We start from the raw sequence: 26,948 nt of genomic DNA on the forward strand, positions 1-26,948 counted from the left end.
TCAGTACTTGCGGTTTACTGGCCCTGCGGTAAAATGACACGAGACGTGGGCCTGGATGACGAACTTCCAGACTGGCCTGGAGCCAAGGAGTTCTACCAGAAATACGAGCCCAAGGATGTTATTGGCAGGTGAGGCTAGAAGAGAGAAGGGACGTGATGCAATGGAATAGCTTGGAGGGGTGGAAATATCTCAATTTATTTTTCCTCACTGAGACATTAGTGTGTCTGGAAAATTGATTTTTCTGCACATCATTTGCTCATCCCACTCACAGAGGAGTAAGCAGCGTGGTCCGACGATGTATACACAAGCAGACGGGACAGGAGTATGCAGTAAAGATTATTGAGGTAACCCCAGAGCGCATGACCCCCCAGCAGCTGGAAGAAGTCCGCTTGTCAACCAAAAAAAGGTTTTATTAGTAGAAATCTATGCTCCAAATGGAGGACAAGAGCAATTTTATAGGAAATTACATAACACCATCTGTGATATAACATATGATAATATTTGTATTTTAGGAGACTACAATGCAATAACTGATACAAAATTAGATTATAAAAGTAACAAGATGAAGAAAGGAATAAGAAGAATCTTACCCAAAACTTTCTTTAAAATGGTGGAGGAACTGAAAATAAAAGATATTTGGAGAGAGAGACATCAGGGCATAAACCAATATACGTATTATTCGAACAGACACAGATCATGGTCCAGAATTGATATGGTCTGGATGTCAATGGAATTACAATTGGATGTGAAAGAAGTTGAAATTGAGACGAATTTTTGGGCGGACCACAATCCTATGAAAATTAGCCTGTTAGGGAAAAAGAGGGAAGCAAGATGGACATTAAAAAGATTGATTTTAAAGGATGAAGAGTTCAAATTAACGATGACCAAACAACTAAGTCTCCTTTTTAAAGAAAACAAAAAAGAAGATACGTCCCTACAAAACTTATGGGATACGGCGAAGGCATACATGAGGGGAGTTGCCATATCTTATATGGCAAAGGAAAATAAAATAAAACAGCAAAGATGGAATTGCCTGGAAGAAGAATATAAAAGATTGGAGGAGAAATTACAAGATGAGCCGCAAAAGAGAAATATAAAACAAGAAATGGACTTAATTAAACATAAACTGAATCTACTTGAGAAAAAGGACTTGGCACAACAGTTAAAAAAGACTAACCAAATTTTTTTTGAGAATGCCAACAAACCGGGGAGATAGTTAGCATATAAACTGAAAAAACAGAGAAGAGATGGATCAACAAACTACAAGATAAAGAGGGGAATATATGCTACCAAAATGAGAAGAAAAACATAGTCCAGGAGTTTTATGAGAAATTATATAAAGAGACTGACTGCTATACAGAAGGGAAAATATTACAATGTTTTGAGAAAGCGGAACTACCAAAAATCCCGGAAGAAATTTAAAATATGTTAAATGAAGAAATAAGGATGTTGGAATTATTAGAGGCGATCAAAAGACAAAAAAATAATAAGACACCAGGCCCTGATGGTCTACTAATAGAATTATATAAAGAAATGCAAGATAGCCCTAGGACAAGACTTAGAAGAGGCGAAAATACCATCATCGTGGGTGGAGGCAAACATTGCACTGATACCAAAGGAGAACTCTGATAGGACGCTAATTAAAAACGATAGGCTTATATCTCTTCTAAATACAGACTATAAGATATTCACATCAATAATAGCCGATTGTCTAAAAAAGTTTTTAAATGAGTTTATTCACATCGACCAGAACGGTTTCCTACCAAAAAGACAAATGAAAAATAATACCCTGTTTCTCCCAAAATAAGACATCCCGTGATAATAAGCCCAATCGGGCTTTTGAGTGCATGGCAATAAGTCCAAGCGCTTATTTCAGGGTTCAAAAAAATATAAGACAGGGTCTTATTTTCAGGGAAACACGGTATAAGAATAATACTAGAAGTTTTAGAATATTATGAGATACATAGCGGTACACAGGTGGCACTGCTATTTTTAGATGCTCAAAAAGCATTCGATAACATTAACTGGGAATTTATGGCACAACAATTAAAGTATATGGAATTTGGCGACAAATTTTTAAATATGTTTTCGGCGATATATTCTAAGCAAGAAGCCAAAGTAATACTGAATGGAGAGGTGACAAAAAATTTTAAAATTCAGAAGGGTACTAGACAAAGGTGTCCACTATACCCATTATTGTTCATATTGTCCCTGGAAGTGTTAATGAGGATAGTATGGAAAGAAACACACATTAAAGGTCTGGAAATTAGGAAAGAAATTTACAAATTGCAAGCTTTCGCAGATGATTTGGTTTTTATCCTTAAGGAACCACTACAATCGAGTGTGAAGCTTATGGAAGTATTAGAAGAATACAGAGATGTAGCTGGACTGAAAATTAACAAGGACAAAACTAAAATGATAGTCAAAAATATGACGAACAAACAGAAGGAGGAGTTGACCAAGAGAACAAGCATACAGATAGTGAAGAAAATGAAATATTTAGGAATTTATATAACCACAAGATGCACTTCAATCAAAGAAGATAATTATGCCAAACTAATGAATCACATAAAAGAAGACTTGGAGAGATGGAGAAATTTGAGGCTTTCTTTAATGGGAAGAATAGTGGCGATCAAGATGAATATCCTACCAAAATTACTCTTCTTGTTTCAGTATATCCCTATAAAATTAGATAAAAAGTATTTTGGAAAATTGAATAAAATGACAGCAGAGTACATTTGGCAAGGGAAGAAACCAAGGATTAAATTTAAACTTTTACAAGAAACAAAAGAAAGAGAAGGGTTTGGCGTACCGGATTGGGAGTTATATCATCAAGCAGCAACGCTCACCTGGGTAATAGAATGGATAAATTTAAAAATAGAAGATTGTTAATGTTAGAGGGCCACGACCTACATCTAGGATGGCACACATTTTTGTGGTACGGGAAACAAGTAGCACACCAATATTTTCAAAGACATTTTATAAGACAGGCTTTATTAGACATATGGAATAAATTCAAGCAGCAGAATTACATGAAGGTTCCGGTTTGGTTATCCACATTAGAAGCATTAGTACACCCAAACTTCATCAATCAGGGAAAATATGTCACCTATAAGGAAATAATAAATTAAGAAGGGGGACTGAAGTCGAGGCAAGAATTAAAAGAACAAAGGGTAGATTTGGAGTGGTGGTCCTATTTACAGATCCAATCACGTTACTTGAAAGACATGAAAGTGGGGCATTAACAGGGAATCAATGATAATAGATAAGATCTTTCTGGGGACAAATGATAAATTGGTAAAGAAAATTTATAAATTCTTATTGGATTATAAAATGGAAGAAGAGCAGGTCAAAGAAACGATCGTGGCATGGCCAATAAATTTTGGGTACAATATACAACTGGAAAAATGGCAAGAATTATGGGGAAAAAATAGGAAAATAACATTGGCAATACCGTATAAAGAAAATTTATACAAAATGTTCGACAGGTGGCATCTTCCGCCAGCGAGATTGGCAAAAATGTTTAGAAATTTATCACCAAAATGTTGGAAATGCAACCACGAGTCAGGCACGTACCATGATATGTGGTAGTCATGTAAAAAACTGTGGCGTGTTTCCAAGGATCTTACCCAATAACTCCAACATGAAATGTTCTTGAATCAGAGTCCTTTATTAATCAGTTATTTCTATTACAGGTAAACGTCTGGAAGTGAATCTGGATCCCTGGACCACACCTTATATACCTGGGAGGCGGAGCTAAGGTAAGGAGGGATCAGGGGAAGGGCCAGGTGGGTGAATGGGGTTAACCTTTACTCTGCCATGGGGAAGCAATGTTAGGCATTTATATGTAACAAATCCCCCTCTAAATGCCTAACAGTTGGAGCTGTGTGTATGTGTTGTATGTGTACACCTAATCTTGAAGTTAGGTAGGCGTGCTGTTTGTTCTGCAAAGGTTTGGTCAGGATGTCAGCGATTTGTTCAACAGTCTCGCAGTGTATGGCTTTGATAAAACCAATGTTTGTTAACTGTCTGACGTGCTTATGTTTGATGTCTATGTGCCTTGATCTCTGGCCCACAGCGTCTGCCATGGATATGTCTATGGCTGCCTTGTTGTCCTCATGTATTATTATCGGGTAGGCTGGCTCAGTCCAGATGTTGGAGAGCAGGTCATCGAACCATGCCAGGTTGTTGGCTGCCTTGGAGAGGCAGATGTATTCTCCTTCTGCTGTAGATGTGGCCACTAGGTTTTGTTTCCCGGTGTACCAGTGCACTGGGCAACCGTTGATGAGGAATACATAGCCAGACGTGCTTTTCCTGCTCTTTGTGTCACCTGCCCAGTCAGCATCAGCATAACAGATTAATATGGGCTCTTTGGAGCTCACCGGCTCTAGACGTAGGTAGGCATCTATGCTGTACTTTAGGTATCTGAGCACGCGTTTTACACCTTCCCAGTGGTACGTTTTTGGTTCGCTGACGTGCCTAGACAAGAGGTTGACCGCTAGGATGATATCTGGCCTAGTCCAGTTGGCTATATATAGTAGGGACCCAACGACAGACCTATAGAGGGTATTGTCCTTAAATGTTTCACCTTCATTCATGTGTTTTAGAAAGTCAGCTTGCATGGGTGTTTTGCATGGCTTGGCATCCTTCATGTTGCACTTGTGTAGCAGTTCCAATATCTTCTCCTTTTGGGAGATTCTGAATCCTTTCTGTGTTCTGTCGATCTGGACACCCAGGTACTTGTTTACCTTTCCCAAAGTTTTTAGTGCGAAATGCTTCCCCAACTTATCAGCGAAATCATCACATTTCTGTTTGTGCTGGCCACAGTATAAAATATCGTCCACATAAACAAGCACGTATTCAATAGATGTGCCCTCCTTTTTGATGAAGAAGCATAGGTCAGCAGAGGTGGCTGTGAATGTCAGGGCGTTTATTAATCCCATGTTTGGCTCTGGGACTAATTACCCTGGTTTAGAGGAGATGTATCATGGCTTAATCCTTGTTGCAATAATCTGAAAATTTAATGTTCTAGAAAGGTTTCTAATAAAACTCATTTATTTGTTATAAAGAAAATAAAACACCTCACTAACTAAGAAAAGTTAATTGTTACATTTTTGAAAGTAATTCTTGCCGGCTATCTGAGCCGGACTTCTGGCAAGAGAACAAAGGAAAGAGTGTGAGAAGGAATGTGGGTGGATGGACATGCGTAGTAGCTCTTGATAACAATTCTTGGCAAGGTACGGAGAGTCAGATAGTCCAGAAATAATGAGCTCAGCTGGTAAATAAAATAACGCAGTGACATTCCCCTTCTTTGCCAGTTGAGCGAATATCAGTACATCATCAAATAAGGCACATCTTCTCACGCAGATACTCGTGTTGAGCTGCTGGAAGTGGTTTGTTGAGCATATCAGCAATTTGATCATGTGTAGATACATATTGCATTTTGACAAAACCTTTTTTCACTAAATGCTTTATGTTTTGATAACGAATGTCAATGTGTCTGGACCTAGAACCTGTAAAATGAGATTCAGAAATATAAACCACCGATTCATTGTCTTCCATCACGGTGATCGGTCGGATCGGGTGTGTCCAGATATCTGTGACTAAAGCATCAAACCAAGTTAGGGAATTACATGCATCTGAAACACAAGCATATTCAGCTTCAGTAGATGAACAAGAAACAAAATTCTGTTTACGTACTTGCCAATAAACAGGACATCCATTTAAGAACATCATATAACCTGAAGTACTTTTACGTGATTTCTTATCACTTGCCCAATCAGAATCTGCATAACAACATAATTCTGCATAATCAGTATGTGTTGGTTCTAACAATAACTTCATGTGTTTAGTGTATTTTAGGTATCTCAATAATTTCTTAATACATGTCCAATGAAACTGTTTTGCCTTACCTACGTGTCGAGATAAGAGATTAACACTAAGTGCAATGTCGGGTCTGGTCCAACTACTAATGTACAATAGTGACCCAATGACTGAACGATAAAGTGTTTGATCCTCGAACTCAGGACTTTCTTCTTGTGTCAAGTTGTGAAAATCTGTTTGCATGGGTGTCTTTGTTGTGTTAGCATCTTTCATGTTGCAATGATGCAAAATTTGTTCAATTTTATCTTCTTGTGAAAGACTAAACCCCTTCTGTGTCTTTTCAATCTGAACACCTAAATAAGTGCTAATATGACCTAATGATTTCAATGTGAAGTATCTCTGTAAAGCTTTGGCAAAAATTTCACTCATTTGCTTATTTGGACCAATATAAACAATATCATCAACATAAACAAGAACTATCTCATATGCATTGTTAGATCTTTTTGTGAACACGCACTCATCAGTTTCGGACTTAATAAAGCCCATTGAATTTAGTTTGTCAGTAAGACATAAATACCACATTAAACGAGATTGTTTCAGACCATAGAGACTTTTGTTTAGGAACCAGGTATCCCCTTCTTGCTGTCGGAATCCTGGAGGACTTCTAAACCAAGGATAGTTGCAGTTGCTAAAGCAATTTTTACACTCTCAGTTCTGACTGTCGGTGAGTAAGTATTTGTGTAGTCCTCAGGATAACGTTGAGCGAAACCCTGAGCTACAAGTCTGGCCTTGTACAATGACTCACCATTTGGCTTCTTTTTGATTCTGTAGACCCATCGAGTGCCAATGACCTTTTTGTTTGCTGGAGGTTTTGCAGGTGTAAATACTTTAAGTTTCTTTAGACTGTCCATTTCAGCCTGCATTGCCTCATACCATTTGTCTTGCTCTGAGTCAGGGAGCTGCTTGATTTGTGTGAAATTATCAGGTGGAAGCGTAACATTGCAAATCAAAGGCAAGGGTGCTTTTGTCAGTTGCCAAGAATATCGTTGTGGAGGGATCCCTTTTGTGGCCCTCTTGGAACGTCTCGGGACAACTGTCCAATCTTCTTCTGGTTCGTCCTCGTCCTCACTTTCGTCGCTAGCGTCAGCATCCGCGGCTTGCGAAGACGGAACATCGGGTTGAGAAGAATCAGTGGAATCTTGATCATCAATCTGCGTGACATCAGCAGTATCATCTCTAGGAAAATAAACTCCAGGATCATTGGAATGAATCCTGGACCAGTCAATATCTTCTTCAAAATTAGCAGATTGGGAAATCACAATTGCATGTTTAGAGTCAATAAATTTGCTCCATTTTGAGTTATCATCAATACCCATAAATCTCAGTCTCTTTGCTGCTGGACCTCCTTTTCTTCTTTGAGCTAAGGGAATGTTCACCATAGCATATGAACCAAAAATATGAATGTTTTTAAGATCGGGCTTGTAGCCATACAACATGAAGAAAGGAGTCTGATTTGTTACACTGCTCCAAGTACGGTTGACAATGTAATTTGCGTACTTGATAGCTTCACCCCAGTATATTATATCAAGGTTGGCGTCTTCTAGGAGACAACGCATCATGGTTTGCAGTACCCCTTGTCTTCGTTCTGCGACTCCATTATGAGCTGGTGTGTAAGGGGCCGAAGTCTGATGAATAATTCCATTCTTACGCATCCAGTCCTGGAAACGCTGAGACATGAACTCGGCACCACGATCACTCTGGATTCTGGCGATGCGAACTTGGTGTTGGGTAGAAACAAGGGTTGCAAAGTCTTTAAAGATCTGAAAAGTCTCTGATTTTTCTTTCATAGGATATACATATCCATATCTAGAGTAATTATCAACAATTGTTAGAAAATATTTTCTACCACCAAATGATGGCGGGAATGGACCAACTATGTCAATGTGAACCAAATCAAAAATGCGTGTTGACAGGCGTGTAGCGTGTTTGGGAATGGCTGCTGCTTTGGATTTGGCCTTCTTGCATACAGCACAATCCAAAAACACCTTACACCCCTTTAGATCCAAACCTTTTGTGAACTCCGGCATCTTCCTAAGAACACGGAAACTGGCATGCCCCAATCTTCTATGCCATTTGTGGATACACCTGGAATGCAAAGGTTTACCAGTTAGTGAATTCTCAACATTAACATTTTTATGCGGAACCTCAGGCTTGCTCTGAGCAACCTGTTTACCAACTCTCTTTTTGTTGGCTTTAGGAGCCTTTGGAATAGCAACAGGATCTCTCACTGGAGCATCTCTCTCTGGGCCTGTACTGTCCCCTTTTGGAGTTTGCATACTTGCCTGTGTTTGTGTTTTAGGCTTTGGCTTTAAGTAATAAACACCACCAATTAATATGGTTTCAGCAACAATATCTCCATCTTTAACTATGTAACTTGCTTTTTCAAGGTGGTGAACTTGGAACTTTAACATTCTAGACAAGTGATACTGACTAAGCAAATTACTGGTTGCTGTTGGTATGTAATAAACATCAGGAATGAATGCATCGAGCTCTTCAACATAAACAGTTCCTTTTCCTTTGACCTGGCAAGAATGATTTGAAAAAGAATAAAGTTCACGTAGCTAAGGTTCAGGCTCGTGCATCTCTGTGAAAAGTTCTTTTCTGTAGGTAACATGCAATGCTGCACCACTGTCCAAAGTCCACAGGAGTCGTCTGTCGTACTCTGGTTGAGGTTGTGGATCATTGGTTAAAGCCAATGTGGCAAGTGGAGTTTGTGGATCACGCCGGGGACCACGACGACCTTGTCTTCCGCCTCTGCCTCTGCCTCTGGAGTCTGTTCCTCTGGGCTGGTATGTGACGGGAGCTGGAACTCGTTGGGGACAATCCCGGGTGGCATGTCCCACACGATTGCAGGTGTTGCATCTTGGCATCCTTAGAGCGTAGGTCCTTCCTCGGAAGGGGCGTCTAGCTGGAGCTCTTGATGCGGGTGGTCCTCTCAAGTGTGGCGTGGCCAACATGAATGCCTCTTCTTCAATTAAAAGTCTACAGACATTGTCCACTGTGCGTTGAGCAATTGGGACTTGGTTAATTTTTGTAACAGCATCTTTCCATTCATAATTCAAAGAGTTAATAATGATGCTGATCATTTGAATATCTTCAATGTTATGGCCTCTTTCTCTCAATTCTGTTCTCAGACCTTTCAGTTTGGTCAAATGTCCTCCAATTTGTTCACCAGGTTTCAATCTCGAACCGTGGAGTTCAGACATGAGTAAACATGAAGATTCAATTGAGATAGGCCTGTAGCAATTTTCCAATTCAGCCCAAATTTGTCGGGCTGTTGTATTTGGTGGAAAAGTGACCTGCAGTTCAGTATCCATGGACATCAATAATGTTGTGCGAGCCCTTATCTGTAAATCTCTTATTGCATAAGTCCAAGGTGGAGCAGGTGGGTTAAATACCATACAGTGCGTGCCTTCTCTAAGAAGCAATAGTGTAATCTCACTGACCCAGGCTTTGTAATTGTGTCCTGACATTTTTAGTTTTGACTCACCAGTTAGTGGAGAGACAGAAAATGCCTGGTAAGGAGCCTGCACTTGGTATGCTGGCTGTGCTGGCAGAAATGCCTGTGGTATTTGCTGTGCCTGTTGTGGACCTAAAAATGGTCTTGGTTGTGCCATTGGAGGTGGGCCAGGAGGTGGCCCTATTTGCACTTGTGGCTGGGGCACATATGCAGGCATTTGTAGCTGCTGTGGCTGATGCACTGGAATCTGCTGTGATCCAGTTGCCATTTGTGCTTGAGCTGCAATATTGGCATGACCTGCTGGAGATGCAATCATTTGCCTTTGCTTTGTTCCATCTAAAAGGACACCAACACCGCCAGGGGGTGTTTGAGTTTGGGCCTGTGGAAACACTTGTGGCATTTCAGCTTCCTGTAGTAAATTACTTTCGCCAGCAGATGGCGCTGCACCTTTAGCTTCGGGCAGCTTTGCATACGGGGCATTGTATGCTTTTGAGTAGGAGTGGTTATGTAAGACATGTGTAACTTGATCAGGGAGATTTTCATGTGACGTATGCAGTGCTCTTTGCCTTAATTGGCCTGACACAGAATCCACCAGGGGGAGTGTCTTTGGCTCTGAGCAAGAAGACAATATGGCGCTTTTTGAAAAATTTAAGTTATCTCCCATATCTTGCTCAAGCATAGATATAGCCATTTTTGCCTGGGATAGCTGCTGTTCATAGAGTTTTATACGGTCACGATAGTGCTTTAGCCTTGCATCGAGCATTACAAATTCAGAAGGTTCTGGGAAGACTTTTTCAGAGCTTGGAAGATCAGAAGAAAATGTTACTGACCTCAGTCGTAAATCATCATCTTCAAAAACAGCTTCTGTCTTATCTGTCTCCATTTCTGTTCCCACGGCTTCTTCTCGTTCCAGGCGTGTGGCTGTAGTAAGGGGCTGGAAATCTGGAAACTTCCTTTCTGCCACCTTCTCAGCAAAATACATTTTGTATTTGTTTTACTTCTGTTTCGGCATCTCAGCAATATAATTAGCGTACCTCAGTAGCTAAAAACTAATTGCCTATGCGCTCTTATCAGAAATAACAAAACAAGGAAAAAAGCCATAAATCAAACCATCCTCTGCTACCAGAATGTCAGGGCGTTTATTAATCCCATGTTTGGCTCTGGGACTAATTACCCTGGTTTAGAGGAGATGTATCGTGGCTTAATCCTTGTTGCAATAATCTGAAAATTTAATGTTCTAGAAAGGTTTCTAATAAAACTCATTTATTTGTTATAAAGAAAATAAAACACCTCACTAACTAAGAAAAGTTAATTGTTACATTTTTGAAAGTAATTCTTGCCGGCTATCTGAGCCGGACTTCTGGCAAGAGAACAAAGGAAAGAGTGTGAGAAGGAATGTGGGTGGATGGACATGCGTAGTAGCTCTTGATAACAATTCTTGGCAAGGTACGGAGAGTCAGATAGTCCAGAAATAATGAGCTCAGCTGGTAAATAAAATAACGCAGTGACAGTGAACCCCATGTCCCTGAGAATTTTCGCTAGGCACTCATACCACCTCTTACTGGATTGCTTCAGCCCATACAAACTCTTGTTTAACAACCAGGTATCTCCCTTTTGTGTGTTTCTTCCCAGGGGTGCTCTGACAAAGATCTCTTTGTCTAGTTCCGCGTGGAGATAAGCTGTCTGCACGTCAAATTGGTAAACTTCTAGGCCTAGAATTGTTGCTATCACCAGGGTGCTCTTGACACTTTCGGCCCTGACCGTGGGTGAATATGTATCGGTGTAGTCCTCCGGGTATTTCTGCGCAAACCCCTGTGCTACTAACCTAGCCTTGTACAGCGTCTTATTGTCCTCAAGTTCCTTGATTTTAAAAACCTACTTTGTCCCAATGGGTACTTTGTTGTCTGGTACCTTGGATGGAGTATACACATTTAGCTCTCTTAGGCTGGCCATCTCTTTCTCCATGGCCTCTTCCCACCTAATCCTTTCTTCCCGTGGCAACCTAAGTATGTCTTCGTAAGAGTTGGGTGTCGTGGTGTTTGTGTGTATTGATAGTACGTAATCTTCAAACCTTTTTGGCATTTTGTTCCTGTTATGTCTAACGGGCCTGTTGGGTTGTGTTTCTGTGTCATGCATGTACCTGGCTTCCCTTTCTGTAAGTGCATCTACCTTTATGATGGGGTGGTCCTCTTTCCATCCCTTGGTGGTTACCCCTTGGTGTCTAGGTTTGTGTTTCTCATGTGCCTCCGTTTCAGATGTGTCTAGTCTACTCGTGACCCTTGTACTGTCTGTGACTTCCTGCCTGGGGAACACTTCGTTGAGGTGTATTTTTGACCAATTTGTGTTTTCATGGAATACTGCTGTTCTGGATATGATAAATTTATTGTCCTTGTCAATAAACCTGTACCCTTTTGTCCCGGACTCGTATCCCATAAATCTTAGTCTCCTTGATACCTTTTCCCCCTTGCGCCTTAATTGTTTTGGTATATGCACATCTGCTGTGACCCCGAATATGTGTAGGTGAGCTATTTGGGGTTTCCTGTTGTACATAACCTCATAAGGAGTTTTGCCTACCATGCTGGACCATAGTCTGTTCAGGGTGTAATTTGAATATGTGAGTGCCTCTGCCCAGAAGTGTTGCCCCATCCCTGCGTCTTCTAATACACATCTTACCATGGTTTGTAATACACAGTTCCTTCGTTCTAACACTCCGTTCTAGAATGCGGAAAAAGGTGGAGAAGTAAAATGTAATATTCCATGTTTCTTTATCCAATTGGAGAAGTCCCTTGATAGGAACTCTGACCCTCTGTCCATCATTATTTGTTTTATTTTGGTGTTGTGTTGTATTTCTACCCTCCTGTAAAATTCTTTGAACTTTTGAAACACCTCATTTTTGTGATTGAGTGTATATACGAACCCGTAACGACTGAAGTCATCAACTATAGTTAGAAAAAACCTCTTTTTATACTTTATAGAGGGTTTCATGGGGCCTACCAAATCCATGTGTACTAACTGGAAGGTCGTATTGGTGGTGCGAGAGGCTTTTTTTGGTTTAGGTTTTGTTTTAAGTTTAGAACATTTGCACACGGAACACTCTAGGTAATTGTTACAGTTCTTTACTTGCAAACCGTTTGAACATTCAGTCATTTTTTGTACAATTGGGAAACTGGCGTGGCCCAACTTTCTATGAAGCAGGTGGGCGCAGTCATCATGGATGGGTTTGCCAATAGAGGGCTTCCCCTTGTGTGCTGTGTCAGAAGTGTGTTTGTCTTCAGTGGTGTGTTCAACCTTAACCCCTTTTGTCTCCCCGGGAGTACCTGTCTTGTCTTTCCTACTTTCTAGTTGTACGTCTGTGCTTGGATAGTAATCTTCTTGGGGTTGTAGGTGTGTGAGCCCTCCGATGATGATCTTGCCTACGTCCTTATTACCCTTGGTCATGTATGCCTTTCCTCCTTTAAAGGTCATCTCGATACCCAAGTCTTTGCTGAGTTTGAGTGTGGCTAGTATATTGTGAGGTATCTCAGGTATGAGCAGTACCCCCTCTATTCTTCCTATCCCATTTATGTATGTGTTCCCTTCTCCTGTTACCAGGACCTTGTCCTGATTTGCTACCTTAATGTGATACTTTTTTGCTGTGAATGATGTAAGTATGTTCCTATTGTTGGTAGTGTGGTTGGTGGCTCCTGAATCGATGAGCCACGTGTTCCCTTTCCCTGGCTGCATGTGTGTGGGTTGATGGTCTCCAAGGCCATACAGTGACCCTGGTTGGCTTTCCCTGGAGCTGTCTCTCTGCCCCCTCCTGTCTCTGGGATTGGGGGAGTCTCTGCGTCTGAATCTGTTATCTGGTGAGTGCCTGTCTGGGAACCTTGACCTCCGGCCTTGCCTTTCCCTGCGGTGAGTGTAGTCTCTGTCCCTTGAGTTTCTGGGGCAGTCTCTCCTGGAGCCGCAGATAAAGCATTCGGGAGTGTTGTGATTCCTAGTTTGAAACTCTACCCTTTTTACTGGCCTACCCTCTCTGCGGCTCATGGAGCGGTCTCTTCTTAGGCTATCCTCAGCTATCAGCCTGTTGGTGAGTGTTTCTAGGGAGAGGTGCTCTATGTTGAGGCTATCCAGTTTATTTTATTTATTTTATTTTATTTCCAATTTATATACCGCCCTTCTCCCTGAGGACTCAGGGCGGTGTACAGCCAGAATTAAGAACATGAAATACAAATATTAAAAAACAATTAAAATATATATAAATTTGGCCCAAAAATTAAAAATCACAAACCAATTTAAAACATTTAAAAATTTCTTCTTAAGCCAGCCCGGCTTGCTGGAAAAAGTGGGTTTTAAGGGCACGGCGGAAGGCACTGAGGTCTTGGATTCTCCTTATCTCTGGGGGCAACTGATTCCAGAGGGTAGGTGCCCCCACAGAGAAGGCCCTCCCCCTGGGGGTCACCAGCCTACATTGTTTGGCTGATGGCACCCTGAGGAGGCCCTCTCTGTGGGAGCACACGGGTCGATGGGAGGTCGTCGGTAGCAGCAGGCGGTCTCGAAGATAGCTAGGCCCTATGCCATGGAGCGCTTTAAAGGTGATGACCAACACCTTGAAGCGCACCCGGAAGACCACCGGGAGCCAGTGCAGCTCACGCAGGAGCGGTGTTACATGGGAGCACCATGCTGCTCCCGTCACTACCTGCGCTGCTGTGTTCTGGACCAGTTGGAGCCTCCGGGTGCTCTTCAAGGGGAGCCCCATGTAGAGAGCATTGCAGTAGTCAAGGCGAGAGGTGACGAGGGCATGAGTGACTGAGCACAGGGAATCCTGATCAAGAAAGGGCCGCAACTGGCGAATCAGGCGAACCTGACAAAAGGTCCCCCTGGTTACAGCCGTTGCATTATAAAGTTTTCCCAACTAGAATCCAGGGAATTTATTATTATACTTTTCATGCTATCTTCAGAGATGGTCTCCCCCCTTTGTATAAGTTCTGCCCTGGTAGCATTCAGATTTAGGATATGCTCACCCATGGGAGTTCCAGCCTTGTGCCTGGCTGAGTAGAACTCTCTAGAGATCTTGGTGGTTGTGGCTGCACTCTTGCTATAGAATAAGTTGAATATTTTTTGTAATATTTCTGCCACAGTCAAGTAGTGGCCAAGGCTGGGATAGATGCTGGGTGATAAGCTTGCCATTAACAAATAATAAGCCCTGTGGTGCAGGCAATCTACATCAAAGGTCCAGGGTTTTCTAGGTGGGTCATTAAGTAAAAACAACATATTTTCCCGTAGAAAGATAATTTGGAGCTGATGATTCCACTCTAAGAAATTAGTCCCATCTAGTTTTAGCTTGTGGAAATCAGCTGGTAAAGTCATTGAGCTGTATGGTAAGTTACTCACAGTCTGGAGCTGTCCATGGTTTTGTAGGTGAGGGAACTCACAATATGCTGGGGGAATGCTTGTTGCTAGTCTGCATGGATTTATCTCTATGTTCCTCTCTCTTCTTACAGGCGGCGACTGAGCATGCATGAAGCTCATTTTGTGCCGGAGGTCGTTGGGTGAGGAACTCTCTGCTGCTGCCCTCAGGCCTAGGCCTAGGCCTGCCGGTGGGAGGCTGGACTCACCCCTGGCGGGTCCGTAACCCTCTCTGGACGACGGATGCCATGGCTGGACCCCTGGATCCCCGGCAAAGAACAGGAGGAGGTGAGGAGGTGAAGCGGTCATAGGTCGAGGATCTCCGAAGCTCGGCGGCGCAGCGGCGGCGATGGATGTAAGTTGAGGATCTCCTGGATTCGGCGATGTGGCGGCTGCGGCTGCAGCGGCGGCGGCGGTGGATCCTGGCCGGTGCTGGTTGGTCTCTGGGCGAGTAGAGAAGCCTGGCGGAGGTCATACAGTAGGTGAGTAGCTGTTTTGCCTTTCTATTCCCAGGTCTTGCGTTGTTGGTGCAGCGGGTGGCAAGTGCGAATCCTGCCGTTGGTCGATCCTGCAGGTGATCGGGTTCTGGTGCTCGCTTTCTGGGCACGTTGTTTCTCGGAGGGTTGGCTGGGCCGGTGCATGGTTTCCGGTGGCCACCTTGTAGTCCCTTTGGCTTTGAGGTGCCTCGGGGTGGTTTTTTGCAAGCGCGGGAGGCTTGAATGCAGAGCCGAGTACTGCCGCAAGAGTCTCGATCGCTTTTTCCACTTCGGGCCCAGTAGGTGGGCTCTTGCAGGCTTGCGTTGTTGTTTCTGTGCAGTTTTCGGGTTCTTCCCCACTTGTATTGGGGTCCTTGTTGTTTCCCGCCGTTTTGTTTAAATCTCGGCTCCCCATTGGTTGTCGGCCATTCCAAGATGGCCGCCGGGAGCATGGCGCGGAAATGAAATCGTCCATGTCCGGAGCTTCAGCTTGGGAATGCCTTTCCCTTTCCGGACTGGCGACTTCATTGTCTTGTTCCTGGGTGCTCATCGCTGCTCCATGGCTTTCTAGGAGGTCTTGGAGTTTCACGATGAGCTCCTCTTTGCTGGCGGGCGCTTCCAGCATCTTCAGTATTGTTGATCGGAAGTCGTCTCTGGTCGGTGGCTCTCTCCTTTCGCTGCTGCAGGTTTCCTCTCTTGGTTCCTTGTTCCAGAGTAGTGGGCTCGGGTCGTGGTCCTGCTCACACTCGGTCGTGGCGATTCTCGCTGTGGCGCCTTTGAGAGCCTGCAGCTCCTCCATCTGCTTGGTATAGGCTCTGGTGCACATCCTGCTTTCTGCTTCGGATTGGATTCCTGATTCTGCCATTTCTGTGAGTTGTGGGTTAACCATCCTCTGCTACCAATCTGTGGCATGCTTCCAAGGATCTTACCCAATAACTCCAACACGAAATGTTCTTGAATCAGAGTCCTTTATTAATCAGTTATTTCTATTACAGGTAAACGTCTGGAAGTGAATCTGGATCCCTGGACCACACCTTATATACCTGGGAGGCAGAGCTAAGGTAAGGAGGGATCAGGGGAAGGGCCAGGTGGGTGAATGGGGTTAACCCTTACTCTGTCATGGGGAAGCAATGTTAGGCATTTATATGTAACAAATACAAAGGAGTATTGGCGGAAAATTCATTTATGGCTGACAGAAGTAATTGGAGAAGAAATAGAATATAAACCAGAACTATTTCTATTGAGAATTATAAATGGGAAATATAGTAAAGGGGTAATTTACTTAATAATACATATTATAACAGCAGCAAGAATGATTTTTGCCCAAAATTGGAAAAATAAGGAAATCCCCCAGAAGATGAAGTGATCAAAAAAAATTTGACATGCACGAAAATGGACAGATTAACGTTGGAATTGAAAAATAAAGGTGAGTCAGATTACTATAATATATGGAACAAATTTTATCAATGGTTGGAACGGAAAGGAGGGATGAAAAATATGAACAGACTAGAATTTATAGAATGGAGAATTAAGGTTATGTATGTAATTACAATAGAATGAAAGAGGACAAGACAAATGTATAAGTAATATAGATAGAAAAATTATGTCTTTATATATGTAAATATTGAATAGACCAAATGTATATAAGTAGCAAGGTATATATGATACTTATTGTTTATTTTAGTATGTATGGCAAAGATAATGCCGGGACGGTTACACTGTGTCCAATGTTTTAATATGTGTTTAATAAAAAAAATTCAAAAAAAAAAAAAAGATTCTGCTTCCAGGCTCTAATTTATGTTTTCCCTGCAGGATGAGACGTGGTGAGCTTTTTGACTACCTTACAGAGAAGGTAACCCTCGGTGAAAAGGAGACCAGGTAAAACTGAAGGTCTACTGTTGGGCCTAGAGAAGTGGAAAGTTCTTACCACATAACTTAATGAGCCCTCCTCCTTGCTATTTTGTGGAGGGCTCCAAGACCTGGTCCTTGCAACAACCCCGGCCTCTATGTTGCCTTCTTTCAGATGCATCATGCAAGCCCTCCTGGAGGCCGTGAAGTATCTTCATGAGAACCACATCATCCATCGAGACCTCAAACCTGAGAACATCCTCATGAATGATGATCTCAGCATCAAACTCTCCGATTTCAGCTTCTCCTGCCATTTGGAGCCAGGAGAGAAACTGCGAGGTGAGGCGGGGGGTCCCATTCAGTGGCATATCTTTGGGGAGGTGGAGACAGTGGAGGCAGGCCTGCCCCATGGAGCAGCCCTCTGTTTAGCCACAGGGCAGGCAGGAAAGCTCAGCTCATTGCTTCTGTGGGTGTTTTTTTGTAGGCTATTCAGTCCACCTTTCTGAAAAGTTCTCCCAATTTGCATTTCTCTGAAGTTCTCTGAATCTGTGACTGTTCCTTGCATAGTTATGTGGTACCCCAGGCTATCTGGCACCAGAGATACTGAAATGTTCCATGGACGAGACTCATCCTGGTTATGGGAAGGAGGTGGACCTGTAAGTTATACTTAGGGAATGGGATGGGATCAGGGAACCTTCCCCAATTTGATGAGCATCAGATATCCTGGACTACGATTGTTCTCACCTGCCAGCCAAGGTGGGGTGTGGCATTCGAAAATAATTTCTTCCTTTGGGGTCCTTGGTGCTCTCTGAGCTTGGTTGTTTTCTTGGAGACGTCTCATTACCCAACAAACTGACATCATCAGTGCTAGAAGGGAATGGAGTTTGCTCTCTGTTTATATACCAGTGACTTACCCTGTCAGGGTTGTTGGGAGTGTTCTTGATGGTTCCTTGATTAGGCTGTTGTTTACTGTTTGATTGTATTGATGATTAGTTGGGTAATGAAACGTCTGCAATGTTACATGTAAATGCCCAACATTGTGTGCCCATGGCAGGGCAAGGGTTAATACCACCCAACCTACCCAGCACTTCCCTTGACCCTTCCTTACCTTGACCCCGCCTTCCAAGTATATAAGGTTTTGTCCAGGAGTCCATGTTGTATTCCAGAAGTGTATCTGCAAGAGATAAGTAACATGTATTAATAAACAAGTATTGATTCAAACTTAACCTTGTGCTGGAGTTATTGGGCTAGATCCTTAGAAAAACTTAACAGATTGGTAGCAGAGGATGGTTAGCCCATAACTCTGAAAAATGAATGGATCAACTGCTTGCTCTGGAAAGAAGAACAAGGAAAACGCAAGACCTTTCACCAGACAGATGGCTACACAACTAACACCCAGGGGTGCTGCAGCGAGAGATACAACGACAGAGAGTGAGCAGGGCATCAACCTGAACCCACTACCCAATGATGAGAGGCTACAAGAGAGAACAACCGAACCTGAAAAAGAAATGCCACAAGAGAGGAGCGAGCTCAGACTGTCCATCCTGAAGCTGATGGAGTCATGCAGCAACGAAGGAAACCTCATTGCGGACCTCCAGAGCCTTCTTGAGAAACATGGAGCAGCGATCGAGGCCCCAGAGATGACCCAAGGAAACGCAGCACCGGTAAGAGACAGGCCAGCCCAGTCGGACGACTCCGAGCTAGCCAAATCCATTTTTGCGCCCTTTTCCTGGCGGCCATCTTGGAATGGCCAGCAACCAATGGGAAGCCAGGATTTAAACCTAATGGCGCGAAACCGCCAAGACCCCAAAACAAATGGGGAGCACCCAGAAAACAACTATAATGGACAAATCCAAGTCAATCAGAACTCGCCTAGCGAGCTCGAGATAGAGAAAGCAATAGAGACTCTAGCGGCAGCCTTTGGCTCCGTATTCAAGCCTCCTGCACCAACCGCAAGCCGCAAAGAAAACCTCGAGGGCCAAGAAGGCACCAGAGTGACCACCGGCTATGAGACACCAACCCTATCACTACAAAAGGGGGCAACGTGCTTCCACGATGACCAAGAAACCCCGACCGCCTACGGAGCAGAACAAAGGCAGGACTCGAATTCACCACCCGCCTCACTAACTACGAGAGATCCAAGAGAAGAAAGACGCGCCAGCTACTTACCTGCTCCGCAACCTCCGCCAGGCTTCTCCAACCGAACAAGGGCCAGCACGTCTGGATCAGGACCAGCCATTGCCGCCGCCGCTGCCACCGCACCGCCGATCCTCGAGAGTCCTCGACTTATGACCGCTTCGATCCCGAGCCTCCAGCCATTCTTCGCCAGGGATTCCACAGCCCAGCAGCGACTTCCAGGGTCCCACGACGCATCCAGACCCACCAGCGGTGAGTCAAGTGCTCCACCAGCAGGCCTAGGCCTAGGCCTGAGAACTGCAGCCATGAGCTCCTCTCCGGACGGCCTCCAGCGCGAAATGAGCTTTGCGTATGCCCAGATGCCACCTGTAGGAAGAGAAGGGAGGAATATAGAGATAAGTCAGTACAGAATAGCATCTACCATTCCCATGCCATATTGCGAGTTCCCTCATCTGCAAAACCATGGACAGCACCAGACTGTGAGTAACTTACCACACAACTCAATGACTTTGCCAGCTGATTTCCACAAACTAAAGCTAGATGGGACTAATCTTTTAGAGTGGAATCATCAGCTCCAGATTGTTTTCTTAAGGGAAAAATTATTGTTCTTAATCAATGACCCACCAAGAAAACCTTGGACTTTTGATACAGATTGCTTGCACCACAGGGCTTATTACATATTGATTGCAAGCATCTCACCTAGCATCTACCCTAGCCTGGGTCACCACTTGACTGTAGCAGAAATACTGCAAAAAATATTCAATCTGTTTTATAGCAAGAGCGTAGCCACAACCACCAGGATATCTAGGGAGTTCCATTCAGCCAAGCACAAAACAGGGACCCCCATGGGTGAGCATATCCTAAGTCTAAACACTACCAGGGCTGAATTAATACAGAGAGGAGAAGTAATCTCCGAAGAAAGCATGAAAAGCATAATCATTAACTCCCTAGATTCTAGTTGGGACAACTTTATAGTGCAACTAGATAGCCTCAACATCGAACATCTCACACTAGAAACACTTACAAACAGGTTGATAGCTGAAGATAGCTTAAGGAGGGACCGCGCCATGAGTCGCAGAGAGAGCAGACCAGTAAAGAGAGTTGAATTTCAAACCAGGGGTCACAACACCCCCGAGTGCTTTACCTGTGGCTCCAGGAGCCATTATAAGAGGGACTGCCCTAGAAATTCAAGGGATAGGGACTACACTCAGCGCAGGGACAGACAAGGCCGAAGACAAGGGTTCTCAGACAGGCACTCACCCGACAACCGATACAGATGTAGGGACTCCCCCAATCCAAGGGACAGGAGGGGACACAGAGACAGCTCCAGGGATAGCCAACCTGGATCGCTGTATGGCATTAGGGAACATCAGAACACACACATGCAATCAGGAGAAGGGAATGCGTGGCTCCTAGATTCTGGAGCCACCAACCACACTACTCATGACAGGAAAATCCTCACTTCATTCACAAAAAGGAACCACCACATCAAGGTAGCTAATCAGAATGAAGTGCTAGTGACAGGAGAGGGAAACACACACATAAAAGGGATAGGCAAAGTAGAGGGGGTATTACTCATACCTGAAATACCACACAATATATTGGCTACACTCAAGCTTAGCAAAGACATGGGCATAGAGACTACCTTCAGAGGGGGAAAGGCCTATACGACTAAAGATGGGAAAGACATTGGTAAGATAGTCATCAATGGAGGACTAACATATCTCCAACCCGAAGGGGATTGTCAGCCAAACACAAACACTAACATAGGAAATAAGGGGAACAAGGTAGATACTCATGAGGAGATAGAGGGAGACGAGACAAATGACACCACCAAAGACAAACACCCTCATGATGCAACACACAAGGAGAAATTGTTCATTGGAAAGCCCATTCATGATAACTGTGCCCACTTGCTCCACAGGAAGTTGGGTCATGCCAGCTTTCCAGTCATCCAGAAAATGACAGATTGTTCAAATGGTTTACAAGTAAAGAGCTGTAAAAATTACCTAGAGTGTTCTGTGTGTAAGTGTTCTAAGCTTAAGACCAAACCTAGACCTAAAAAAGCCACACGCACCACCAATTCAGTTTTCCAATTAGTACATATGGATTTAGTGGGCCCCATGAAGCCCTCTATAAAATACAAAAAGAGATTCTTTTTAACAATAGTGGACGACTTCAGTCGTTATGGGTATGTATACACACTCAACCACAAAAGTGAAGCGTTTCAAAAGTTTAAGGAATTTTATAAAAGGGTAGAAACACAACACAACACAACACAACACAAAGATAAAACAGATAATGACGGACAGGGGGTCTGAGTTCTTGTCAAGGGATTTTTCGAATTGGTTAAAGAAACAGGGGAATATTACATTTTACGTCTTCGCCGTTCTCTGCATTCCAGAACGGAGTGTCAGAATGAAAAAATGGTGTTCTGCAGACCATGGTGAGGTGTGTGCTAGAGGACGCAGGGCTAGGACAATCTTTCTGGGCAGAGGCACTCACATTCTCCAACTACACCCTGAACAGGCTGTGGTCTAGTGTAGTGGGCAAAACACCTTACGAGGTTATGTACAACAGGAAACCTCAGATAGCACACCTACACATATTTGGGGTTACTGCAGATGTGCATATCCCAAAACAATTGAGACGTAAGGGAGACAAGGTGTCAAGGAGACTAAGGTTCATGGGGTATGAATCTGGAACAAAAGGGTACAGATTCATTGACAAAGACAATAGATTTGTCATATCCAGAACAGCAGTATTCCATGAAAACACAAACTGGTCCAAAATACACCTCAATGAAGTACTCCCCAGGCAGAAAATTACAAATGACATAAGGGATGAGGGTAAACAAGACACAGCAGAAACCAAGGCACACGAAAAACACAAACCCAAGCTCCAAGGGATAACTACCAAAGAATGGAAAGAAGACCACCCAATCATAAAAGTAGACTCACTCATGCAAAAGGAAGCCAGGTACATGCACGACACAGAAACACAACCCAGTAGACCCATAAGGCAAAACAGGAATAAGATCCCAAAAAGACTTGAAGATTACGTACTATCCATACACACAACCAAGACAACACCCAACTCATATGAAGAGGTGCTCAGGTTGCCACAGGAAGAGAGGATTAGGTGGGAACAAGCCATGGAGAAAGAGATGGCCAGCTTGAGAGAACTAAATGTATACACCCCATCTAAGGCCCCAGCAGACAAAACACTCATTGGAACAAAGTGGGTCTTCAAAATTAAAGAACTTGAAGACAACAAGACCCTATATAAGGCTAGACTTGTAGCACAGGGGTTTGCACAGAAATACTCTGAGGACTATACGGATACATACTCACCCACTGTTAGGGCTGAAAGCGTCAAGAGCGCCCTGGTAATAGCATCCATACTAGGCCTCGAAGTTTACCAATTTGACGTGCAGACAGCCTATCTACATGCAGAACTAGACAAGGAAATCTTTGTCAAAGCACCCCCTGGAAAAAATACGCAAAAGGGAGATACTTGGCTATTAAACAAAAGTTTATATGGACTGAAGCAGTCTGGAAAGAGGTGGTACGAATGTCTAGCAAAAATCCTCAAGGATATGGGCTACGCAGCCACTTCTGCTGACCTCTGCTTCTTCATCAAGAGAGAAGGCACTTCCATTGAATACGTGCTCGTTTACGTAGATGATATTTTATACGTTGGCCAACACAAACGGAAATGCGACGAATTCGCAGAGAAATTTGGGAAACATTTAGCACTGAAAACACTAGGGAAAGTGAACAAGTACCTAGGGGTCCAAATCAACAAAACACAAAAAGGATTCAGAATCTCCCAGAAAGAAAAAATATTAGAACTCTTACACAAATGCAACATGAAGGATGCCAAACCTTGTGAGACACCCATGCAGACTGACTTCCTGAAACACATGAACGAAGAAGGCGACCCATTCAATGACAACACACTATATAGGTCAGTCATCGGATCCCTACTATACATAGCCAACTGGACAAGGCCTGATATCCTTCTAGCAGTCAACCTCCTGTCCAGGCACATCAGCGAACCAAGAAAATATCACTGGGAGGGGGCGAAGCGTATACTCAGATACCTTAAATACAGCATAGATGCCTGCCTGTGTTTAGAGCCGGTGAACTCCAAGGAATCACTATTAACATGCTACGCGGATGCTGACTGGGCAGGCAACATGAAGAGCAGAAAAAGCACCTCAGGCTACGTATTCTTCATTAACAACTGCCTGGTACACTGGTACACCGGAAAACAAAATCTGGTGGCCACATCCACAGCAGAAGCAGAGTACATCTGCCTGTCAAAGGCAGCCAATAACTTGACGTGGTTTGATGACCTGCTTTCTAACATCTGGACTGAACCAACTTATCCAATAATTGTGCATGAAGACAATAAAGCGGCCATAGACATTTCTACGACAGACGCTGTGGGCCAAAGGGCAAGGCACATAGACATCAAACACAAACATGTCAGGCAATTAACAAACATTGGGTTCATCAAAGCTGTACACTGTGAGACTGTCAAGCAGATTGCTGACATCTTAACAAAACCCTTACAAAATAAACAGCACGCTTACCTAACTTCGAAATTGGGTGTACATATACAACACACGCACACTACCCCAACCGTTAGGCATTTAGAGGGGGATTTGTTACATGTAAATGCCCAACATTGTGTGCCCATGGCAGGGCAAGGGTTAATACCACCCAACCTACCCAGCACTTCCCTTGACCCCTCCTTACCTTGACCCCGCCTTCCAGGTATGTAAGGTTTTGTCCAGGAGTCCATGTTGTATTCCAGAAGTGTATCTGCAAGAGATAAGTAACATGTATTAATAAACAAGTATTGATTCAAACTTAACCTTGTGCTGGAGTTATTGGACTAGATCCTTAGAAACACTTAACATGCAAGGAAACAACCAAGCTCAGAGAGCACCAAGGACTTCACAGTCCAACCCTGAGCTACAAATATTCTCTACTATTAATCTTCTCCTTCCCTGCAGCTGGGCCTGTGGCGTCATCTTTTTCACCCTCCTGGCTGGCTGTCCCCCTTTCTGGCACCGCAAGCAGATGTTGATGCTTCGGATGATCATGGAAGGCCAGTATCAGTTTGGTTCTCCAGAGTGGGATGACTGATCCAACACAGTCAAGGATTTGGTTAGAAGGCAGCAGCGTCATTGCCTCGTGTGGTAATGGAGGGAAATGAAAAGGCTGCAGCTCTTCCAAGTTGGAGCTTGTTAAACTGGAGGGGACTTTGCCATCCCAAACTCTGCAGCAGGGGTCCCCAACCTGTGGGCCATGGCCTGTTGATCACCTGGCCGTGTGAATGGCTAATCACTTAACCACACCCTCCCATTCGTGCTAGCGCTGCAGTAAGCGTCACATGGGTGCTAGCGTTGCGGTGAGCACCTGTTTGCGTCCCACACACGCTCGCGGTCCTGTTTGTGCGCTCTTGCAGCCCCATTCATGTGCTCTCGCGCTGCCCTGTTCGTGCGCGCACATAAATGCTCCTGCCCCTCCGCCCCCAGGCCACCAACCCAGAAAGGTTGGAGAACTCTGCTCTACAGGGCAATCCTCGACTTGGGACTGGTCACTTAGTGACATTTTGAAGTTATGATGGACCCCCAAAGGTATTTAGATCCCTGTTTTGAAGTACCAAGGCCAGCCCCCCAGGTCATGTGACTGCATTCGGGTAATTGGCAACCAGCTACATTTATGGCCATTTGCATTGTCCCAAGATCACATGACCACACTTTACGACATTTTTTGCCAAAAACTGGCATTTACTTCCAGTTTTTGGCAAAAAGGGCCATGGGTTTGCTTTATGACCATAGTGGTCACTTTAGGACTGCCACAAAAATGTCATAAAAAGGGGTCCAGTTATGCGGTGACCAACTTTATGACTGTCACAATTTATGACTGTAATGGGCTGGCTTCATTTTGATCGTAAATTGAGGACTATCTGTATTTTTTGTAGCTCATGCTGGCCTGCCTAGCCTGACAGACAGAACGGGGGTGTGTGGGGTGTGTTAAAATCAATATATGTTTAAGCCATCACGTTGCTTCTCAGTTCCTTCCTTCCCATGTCAGAATCCATCAGCAGGCCTCTCTTCCCAGAATGCTTCTTGGGAACCCCCTCCCCTTTTTTTCTTTGGCAGATCTCCCGACTACTGAAAGTAGATCCCGTTGAAAGGTTGAGCGCTGAACAGGCGCTGCAACACCCCTTTTTCCAGCGCTATGGAAAGGAGCAGCGACATTTCAGTCCCTTCCATAAATTCAGAGTAAGTGGCGTATTCTTATTTCATTTAATTACAAATAAATAAAAATAAAATATTTATTCATCTAAGTCATTTTTATTCCATTCTTCATTCCCAAAAGGGTATTTTGTATTGACTAGAAAACATGTTTTTGAGCGTTCCAGAATCAAAATAAAGCGGCTTTGGGTCAAAGTTAAAGCCAAACATGGCTTCTTTTGAGGATGTCTGGTTCTAACATTTCTGGGCCTAGGAGACAGTTTGAAAATGGCTCAGTTCATGAGGTGTTTTTTTTTTTCAAAGTTGGGTGGCTGGAGGATTCTGGGAGTTGAAGTCCATGCATCTTAAACTTGCTCAGGTTGAGAAACACTGGTGTGTAGGTTCTGGTTAAAATATTATTCTAGACCAGGGGTCCCCATCCTGTGGCCCACGGCCCGCTACCGGTCCATGGGCTAATCGCCACCAGGTCCAGCGCTTGGTGTCTCTCTAAAGCACCGTTTCTCAACCTCAGCAAAATTGAAGGTGTATGTATGCTGGCTGGGGAATTATGGGACTTGAAATCCACACATCTTCAGCTTGCTGAGAATCACTGCAGAAGAGTGAAGCCTCTACGAATACCCTGAAGTACTACAAGTAGTCCTCGATTTATGAACACAAGTGAGCTCAAAATTTCTGTTGCTAAGTGACACAGTTGTTAAGTGAATTTTTCCCCATTTTACAACCTTTCTAGCCAGGTGTCTTGTTCAGTGAATCACCACAGTTGTTAAGTTAGTAAACCGGTTGTTAAGTGAATCGGGCTTCCCCATTGACTTTGCTTGTCAGAAGGTCGCAAAAGCAGATCACATGATCCCAGGACACTGCAACGGTCATAAATATGAATCTGAATTTTGATCACGTGACCGTGGGGATCCTGCAACGGTTGTAAGTGTGAAAAACGGTCCTAAATCACTTTTTTCAGTGATGTTGTAATTTCAGACAGGCACTAAATGAACTGTTTTAAGATGAGTACTTCCTGTACTGCTAGTCAGCACTGATAATGCTGCCCTTGGTGGATCCGTGGCTTCTCCATCTGTGATCTTTTGTGATCCTACAGGAGGAGATGCCTTCTCCAAGATAATGCTTGCTTATGAACCTCCTTGCCGCCTTCTCTCTGCCTTGTGGCCTGTTGTGACATCTTCCCCTTTTCCCCATGGCAGGTCATTGTGTGGATGGTGCGGGCTTCTATCCGCATCTACTCCAGCTACCATCAGATGTACCCAGTTATGAAGGAGCTGCTGCTGTGTGACCCCATGCCCTCAAGGGGGTGTGCAAGCTGATTGACGCTTGTGCCTTCCGAATCTACGGCCACTGGGTCAAGAAGGGTGAGCAACAGAACCGGGATGCCCTTTTTGAAAATTTCCCAAAGGCCATCCAGCTGGTCTTCCTAAGCACAGAAGGAGAGGAGGCCCTGTCATCGGCTGTGGAAAACCCTCTCTACTAG

The 26,948-nt window shown here is 43.9% G+C and overlaps 1 protein-coding gene across 1 annotated transcript; it reads left to right on the top strand.

The window, feature by feature from the left end:
• On the top strand, positions 1-26,948 carry PHKG2 (phosphorylase kinase catalytic subunit gamma 2). Its single transcript, XM_070944559.1, is given in 10 exon segments — positions 1-128; positions 272-406; positions 14,827-14,874; positions 17,020-17,085; positions 17,231-17,399; positions 17,623-17,711; positions 24,218-24,371; positions 25,373-25,495; positions 26,665-26,749; positions 26,752-26,948. Coding segments are annotated over 10 exon segments (1,161 nt in total). The 5' UTR covers positions 1-33.

The sequence above is a fragment of the Pituophis catenifer genome, unplaced genomic scaffold, assembly GCF_029215685.1.
Source record: "Pituophis catenifer annectens isolate HBS135680 unplaced genomic scaffold, rPitCat1.0.hap2 SCAF_5, whole genome shotgun sequence".
NCBI classification, from domain to species: domain Eukaryota; kingdom Metazoa; phylum Chordata; class Lepidosauria; order Squamata; family Colubridae; genus Pituophis; species Pituophis catenifer.